Source organism: Lonchura striata, chromosome Z (assembly GCF_046129695.1).
Source record: "Lonchura striata isolate bLonStr1 chromosome Z, bLonStr1.mat, whole genome shotgun sequence".
NCBI classification, from domain to species: Eukaryota; Metazoa; Chordata; class Aves; order Passeriformes; family Estrildidae; genus Lonchura; species Lonchura striata.
In genome coordinates, this window is record NC_134642.1 from 10,467,935 (window position 1) to 10,475,524 (window position 7,590).

Below are 7,590 nucleotides of genomic sequence, written 5' to 3' on the forward strand. Positions count from 1 at the left end.
GGGCCCGGCTCCTGCCCAATAGAATGGCAGCAGCTGCACGGCCTCGCCCTCAGGCCCCGCCCGCAGAGGCGCGGCCGCCGCCTTTCCCGCCCAGCGGTTGGCCGGCGGGAACAGACTCCCCGTGACACTCGCGCCGGCCGGGTGATTGGCTGCGCTCGGGCGCGAAACGTAACGCGGGAAAACCTGGGGCTCGGCCCGGGCTGCGAGCGCGGAGCTACCGCGGCGGCAGCGCCGGCTCCTCCTCGGGCATCGCCGCGACCAGGGCTGCCAGCGGGGCCGGCTTCGCTTCGGAAAGGTGCGGGGACGCTGTGACTGCTTCGCTCCGGCCGCTGCCATGGCCGGGGGTCGCCGCTGACTTGGGGGATCCGCTCGGGGGTGGCCGCGGAGGCGGAGGGGTGCGGCGGGCGAGCCACCGAGACGCAGGGAGCCGCCGTCCTCAGTGATGAGCGGCTGAGGCGAGCCCGGGCGGCGACAGGTGGCGACGGCGGCGGGACCTCCGTGCAGCTGCACGGCCCATTCCGGGACACGGGCGCGGAGAGCGGGGCCGTGCCGCGGCGGAGCGCTCTCCTTTCCCTCTCTACGCGCTCCCTCCGCCGCTGCCCGCGAGGGTTCGGCGATGGCGGAGCGGCTCCCGCCGGGCCCTCCCCCGGTGATTTTTTGCCAGGACTCCCCGAAGCGCGTCCTGGTCTCCGTTATCAAAACCACCCCGATTAAACCCTCCTCGCGGGGGAGTGGAGGAGAGGAGCCGATGCCCGTCCCGCCCGTCCCCACCAGCCCGGGCTTCAGCGACTTCATGGTCTACCCCTGGCGCTGGGGCGAGAACGCGCACAACGTGACCCTCAGTCCCGGCGGCGGCGACAGCACCGCCGGCCCGTCAGCCCTGCCGCCGCCCCGCGGGGGAGCGGGCAGAGTCCCCGGCGGGGACGAGGAGAAGGCGGGGAGCCCGGGGAGCGGCGCCCGGCACCGGCACCTGAAGGTGAGGGCGCGGCGGGCGGGGGCGGGCGGGCCGCGCGCGCACGGGGTGACTCCGCGGCGCGCGCCCCGCCCGCGCTTCCGCCCGGGCATTTAAAGTGAAGTCACTTCCGGCAGCGGCGCGCGCGCCGCGGGGGGCGGAGCGGCTCGCTGTCCTCCCGCCTTCAGAGAGTAAAAAAATAAACCTAAAAAAACCACCCTCGCCATCCGAGAAAAAAAACCGTTTGTCCCGTTCTGGGTTCCTCAGTACAAGAGAGACATGGAGCTCCCGGAGTGAGTCCAGTGTAGGACAACAAAGATTATTCAGGGACCGGAGCATTTATTTTATGAGTAAAGGCTGCGGGAGCTGGACCTGTTCACACTCAAGTAGAGACGACTGAGATGACTTTATTAATGGGTATGAGTATCTTACAAGGGTGCCAAGAGAATGGAGCCAGGATATGCTTGTGACGAGCTGTAGGAAAAAAGGCAGTAGGCGAAACAGGAAGTTCCACCTCAATATGAGGAGGAATTTCTTTATATGTTGGTGACCAAGCACTGGCAGAGGTTGCCCAGGGCGGTTTTGGACTCTGTGTCACTGCAGATACTCAAGAACTGTCTGGACACAGTCTTGTGCCATGTGCTCTCTAATGACTGAGCAGGCAGGTTGGAGCAGATGCCCCACTGTGGTCCCTTTCACCCTGACCCATTCTGTGATCCTGTTGTCACTTTCTCCCCACACCCCTGAGTGGTGGTGCCTGTCATCTCCCCTCCTGCACCGGGCCCTTAGGAATGGGCAGGGCACAGTCTGGTGTGGCTCTCTGCTGTCACAGCACCGTCCTGGGTCATGCCATTGCTCCAGGGGATGCTGTGCCAGTCGGCCAAACTGCGGCGGGGGGAGGAAGTGCCTGAGTTTAGTTGCCTCGTTATTTACACCCAGGATGGAATAAGACGTGGCCGTCCAAGAGCAGACACTGTCCGAGACCTGATCAGTGAAGGAGAGCACTCTTCCAGCAGGATACGTTGCAATATTTGCAACAGGGTCTTCCCACGAGAGAAGTCACTGCAAGCCCATAAACGAACTCACACTGGTGAGTAAAACGAGTGTGTGAATAGCTGGGGAGAGCCAACTAGGAAGCACAAACAAAGGAATTAAATCCCCCCCCAAACAAACATGAAGTTATGAAAGAACTTGACCTGTAATGATTTTATTGTGACTGCTAAATTAACCATACTTTGCTCCCAGTGCTTTTTAGCCAATCAAAGGCTTTGTAAACATATTTGTTTTGGGGAAGTGTAGCAGCAATTTGGACTATAATAGTATAGTCACACTGTGAAAACATTTTATCTGTCGATGTCACAGACTCACTTTGTAAGAAAAAGAACAAGTCTTGGGCTTGGTGCTCTGTACTTCAGCTTTGCAGCACTTTCTATCCTGATTGCGTCTTCTCTGTGATTTGTTTCCTCTTTGCTGATGTATTTTTCACATCACAATTGAAGTTTTGCTGTAGAGGTTATAGTAACCGAGAAAGTGGCAACAGTGGATTGTCACATCCTTGGAAGTGTGCTTAAATATTGAGAAGAATGAGAGAAGAGTCCACATACTTAAAATCACCACCCAGTTGATTTTTCCCACCACCTAAAATTAATTTTTTAGTGTGCATTTACTGAATTGTATTTAGAAGGTGATTTTCAGTTAAGTTAAAATTTATGATGAACTCACTCAATACTCAGCTGAGCTTAAACTGAAGATGCTGTTTAAGTTTTTAAAACAAAGCAAATACATTCTATTTCTTCAACAGAACACTGTGTTTGCCATAAAATATGAACAAATGTAGCTCATAATACAGACACAACCACCAGCACTTCCCCCAAACCAACCAAACAAAATCCCACAAAAGCCTTGGCTCTCACCATCTGCTTTTGCCTCTGGTCACTATGACTAATCTAGATAATACTAAACAGCAGCAGTGCTCATTTTTTGGTCAAAATAATGTTATTTCACTCAGTCCTACAATGTGTTGAACTTGTAAGAACTACTTAACTGAGTAGAGCTTACCCTGTCATTCCTCTGAATTAGTGAGCCAGACTCACCCTCATTTTGTTGCCTTCCTAAGGGTGGTGGTATTGGCATACCTTTGTGCAGTGTGTGCAGTTCAGATGTACTTGAGGAAGGAGACACCTGCTACCTTTGTTCTTCTGGTTGCAGTTTGCATGGAGAACTCTTCATTGATGATTGATTTAAGAAAACTTAAATCTGGAATAAGTTTCTCATGTAGTCTCCATCATTATAACTTTTCTACAACATGAGATATGAGACATTTGTATAATCTTGTAGTAATGTTGACCTCAGGTATTTCATCCCAGTTCAGGCTATGGTAAGGATAAAATTTTTCTCGTTACAACCTGAATTACATTACTTATCCAATTACTTGTCCATATTTCTTGGTCTATATCTGCAGTTTCACACAACTTACGTAATGCTATCTAAGAGTCTTAAACCAGAAAATACGATAAAGAAAAGTCACCACTGGATACTATGACACTCCTAGTCATCTTTCATAAATCTCTTCTGTTACTACTTTTAGGTGAAAGGCCTTATTTATGTGACTACCCAGATTGTGGGAAAGCCTTTGTACAGAGTGGGCAGCTCAAAACTCACCAGCGTCTCCATACAGGAGAGAAGCCTTTCGTCTGCTCAGAGAATGGTAAGTCATCAGAGAACGATTTGCAGCTTTCTGGGGTCAGACTGATATTGGGAATGTATGTGTGTTCACAAGGCAAAAGCTTTGGAGTTTAAATTTGGTGGAAATTTTAGGGAAGGGAAGAGCCATGCAGAATCTGCTTAATTCTGCAGGTATGTATGTAAGGATTGCATGCATACATTCTCCGTGGATACTAATGTATAAAATTAATGCAGCATGTTACGAACTGAGAGCATTTGGTTTTCAACCAAACCTAGATTTTTGTGAATGGTAAAGGATGGATTCAGTGGCATTTCCATCCCGCAGATGTTACACTTTCTTTGGTTGGCTGCTTTCTGCAACATGTTCTTCATTGTCACTCTGTGTTTTTTTAAGGCTGTTTAAGCAGATTCACACATGCAAACCGTCATTGTCCCAAACATCCCTACGCCAGACTGAAGAGGGAAGAGCTCACAGACAGGCTGAGTAAGAAGGAAACGGCCGACAATAAAGCTGTGGCCGAGTGGCTAGCGAAGTAAGTTCCCTCATGGTGTCATCTTTCTCAAAATACTTAAAAGAGTGGTCTGACACACCATTTATTTTTTGGAATAGTTAAACCCCAAGAAAGCAAAACTAGATGTTCTTCCAGTACACATCAGTACAGCCTTGCTTCTCCTTGAAGAATCATGAACTCCTGGTCAAGACAAAGTTACTTATGATACTTTTTTCTTACAGTTTTGTTTTGTTTTGTGTTTGGTCTCTGATTAAATACTTTTTTTAGCTTGATCAACACCTGCTAATACTTGATTAGATGGTGCTACAGTTTTACTGAATTTGCATTTGTATGAGGGTTACCATATGCCTAGGAAGAAATGCCTGCTGAGAACAGCATGGAGACAAGAAATCTGTCACAGATGTTCACTTGGGCACTTTACACTTAAAATACTGAATAAAGGTTTCTGACAGCTTAAATACTACCATATAAGGGCTGAAAGGTAAAGCCAATGCAGTGCCCAGTTGATTGTAAGCTAATACTTGGGAAGTTTTTGCCCGTTTTGAATTGTTGGTGTGCAAGTCAATTGTATGTATTTTACAAGTATTCCTCATGTTTGATGTTACAGGTACTGGGAGACTAGAGAGCAGCGTGCTCCTGCTTTGAAGACCAAAGCAATTCAGAAAACAGATCAGGAACAGCAGGACCCAATGGAGTATCTTCAGTCTGATGAAGAGGATGATGAAGAGAAAAACAGCGCTCATTCAGCTGCCCGTCACCATCGTCTCCAGGAGCAGCGTGAACGCATGCATGGCGCGCTGGCACTCATTGAGCTGGCAAACTTAGCTGTGGCACCCCTGCGACAGTAGATAGGAGCAGTCTCTGCCCACAAAAAATGTACTTTCTGGTGTTACTTAACCAGTTAGATCCCAAGCATAAGCTAAGCACCTTACTTGCTTATAATAGGCTGCTATTCTGTAGAATTTATGAAGAATGTTGTTGCCCCGTAACATGGGGTGAGAGAATTGCACTTTTGATAGAGTAGAAGACGGATGTAAAATTTCTAAGTATTTTGTAAATATGGGACTGCATAAGGCAGGGTTGACAAATTTATGTGTCATGGGAGGCTAGATTTTGCAAGGTTAACTCATTTATCTGAAGCAGATTTCACAGGAAACATTTTTCTGAACAAAGTGTTCGCGATTAGCAGGATGGTACATGTGGCCAAAGAAGGCTGACAAAAAAGTAGTTATCTGACTATCTAGCAAAGTGATGAGTCTGGGGATATTGTTAAACAGCAATGAAATCCTGTTTTTCTAATGTCTGTATGTCTTTACCTAGCATCTCCAAGGCAAAGGGCAGAGGTTAGTTATCTCAAGTTGTACAGGGAAAGAAAATGCTTCATTGCAGGGAATATCTTCACTGTGACTGCCCAAGGTATGAGGCTTGACTTTGCTGCTTCACATTTTTTAAATTTGATTTCAGCAGAATCTCTTGGTAGCACTTGTTATTCCTAACATGTGTAGTTGGGAAGTTTTGCACATTGTTTTATCTGAAAATGATTAGTCTTGCAAAGTCTTCTAAAAGGTAAAGAACTGGTAATATTTTTTCAGGTGTTTTGGGCCCTGTAGTGATTTGGCACTTGATTTTGTTAGTAAAGGGGTTATTTACAGGGTGGTATGAGTTTGTAGTAAACTATTCTAGGTCTTCTATTAGCAAACACTAAGTTTTAAAGTATTGCTTTTATAATGATTAGCAAATAGAAGCCTCCATACTTAACTGTGCATAAAGCCACCTTACTGCTTTACTCCAGCATAACATGCCAATTTTTTGTTCACTAACCATAGCACAGCTATAAAGTAAACACTGCTGAAAAGTATTCACTATACAATTAGAAAATAGGCTTCCAAAGGTAGTTACAAGTGTGTTAACAGTGTGATTTCATACATTTCCCAAATAAATGAAGTTGCAGAATGCTGCCTAGTACTCAGATGCTATAAATGATGATACAAAATGTTTAACAGGGTATCTTGTCACTTTGTGAATGTTATGTACTTTCAGTAGCATTGTCTCATGGTGATCTTTTACTATATTTTGCTTTGAAGGCAGCCAGAGATTCCTCATATGCTAACAAAACTTTGTTTTCAGATAGTACTTTTGTGTGTGGTTTTGTTGTTGGTTGTTGTTAAGCTACTGCTTAAGGGGATATTAATAATGTGTATTTACTGACCTGCTTGCTTTAACTTCTTCCTCTCATTGGAAGTCAGGAAATTCAGATGAGAAGGGGAGCCTCTTTCCCTCTCACTTGAACTGAAAAGGAAGAAAACATTTCGTCAATCACTTGATGTAGGCTGACCAGATGGATACAGCTGTACCAGAAAAGTAGAGTGCTTTTACATCAGAAACTGCAGCTGTTGAAGTATGTTCTCTGATAACCTTTTGTGGTTGAAAATCTCATTAACCCAGTTTATTTAAATCCTGTGTTGATGCACTTAACTAAAAAGTAATTGAATAATTTAAAAAAATAAAGTGTCTTTCATTGTTTGTAAATAGTTTTGCACCAGTGATACGGTTTAACTTCTGCTTCAGCTTCTGAAAAAAATAGGGAACACTAGTCATACAAGGCTTCTTTGCCTACATAAAACTGGTAATTCATTAATATATGTAGGTTTTCGATTTCTAAAAAATATTAAGTGCTTCTGACTGTTCATCTGGCTTCATGTGAATAGTCTGATCCCAAAATGAGCCCTGAATATACATCTTGTAATTCTGAATCATAACTCACAATTGCTCCTGAGTATTTCATAGGACAGAAGACTGTAATTACCAGCCACCTGCAGACTGGAATACTACTTCATCAGGATTGATTGTGGGTTTTTTGGTCGGGTTTTGGGGTTTTTTGTTTGGTTTTTTGTGTGTGGTTTTTTTGTTGGTTTGTTTTTTGGTGGTTGGTTGGTTTGTTTGTTTGTGTTTTTTTGTGTGGGTTTTTTTTTGTTTTTGTTTTTTTTTATTGTTTTGATTTTTTTTGGGTTTTTTGTTGTTGTTGTTGTTGTTTTGGCGTTTTTTTTGGGGGGGGGGTTGGTTTTTTTTGGGTTTGAGGTTTTCAAATTTCTTTTTTCAGTCAGCCAGAATATTTCCTCAGGTCTTTGAAGTATGACAAGTACACTGGATTGTACTTTGCCAGACAAAATTCAGACAGCTGAAGCAGTTTTGGATCATGACAAGTTTTGGGTAAAATACCAAGTTAAAAAAAGCAAAGATGAGATGTGCTTTTCATTTTTGTAAGTGATTACATACAAGAAATCGTTTGGTGCTTTGAAAGATTGAAGGTGTTGTGTGGCATGAGTTAAAAGCAGAAGAGTTGATGTGCTGTCATTCTAATAGATGCTTTGAATAAAAGTTTGATTTTAATTTCCAGGTTTAATGTGTGCTGTTTGGTAATTATTACATACTCAGCCTCTT

The 7,590-nt window shown here is 45.0% G+C and overlaps 1 protein-coding gene across 1 annotated transcript; it reads left to right on the forward strand.

Moving 5' to 3' along the window:
- Positions 1–616: 616 nt before the first annotated feature.
- ZNF367 (zinc finger protein 367) lies at positions 617–6,501 on the forward strand. The gene is made up of 5 exons (XM_021534718.2): positions 617–976; positions 1,892–2,042; positions 3,540–3,659; positions 4,032–4,170; positions 4,757–6,501. Exons 1-5 carry the CDS (start codon positions 617–619, stop codon positions 4,995–4,997), a joined length of 1,011 nt encoding a protein of 336 aa, XP_021390393.1. The 3' UTR covers positions 4,998–6,501.
- Positions 6,502–7,590: the final 1,089 nt, after the last annotated feature.

Bases quoted from the DNA above. Each gene is read 5' to 3' on its own strand.
- ZNF367 (XM_021534718.2), top strand. From the start codon at position 617: ATGGCGGAGCGGCTCCCGCCGGGCCCTCCCCCGGTGATTTTTTGCCAG. The intron at 977-1,891 runs GTGAGGGCGCGG...ATTTACACCCAG, and splicing joins CCCGGCACCGGCACCTGAAG to GATGGAATAAGACGTGGCCG. The intron at 4,171-4,756 runs GTAAGTTCCCTC...TTGATGTTACAG, and splicing joins GTGGCCGAGTGGCTAGCGAA to GTACTGGGAGACTAGAGAGC.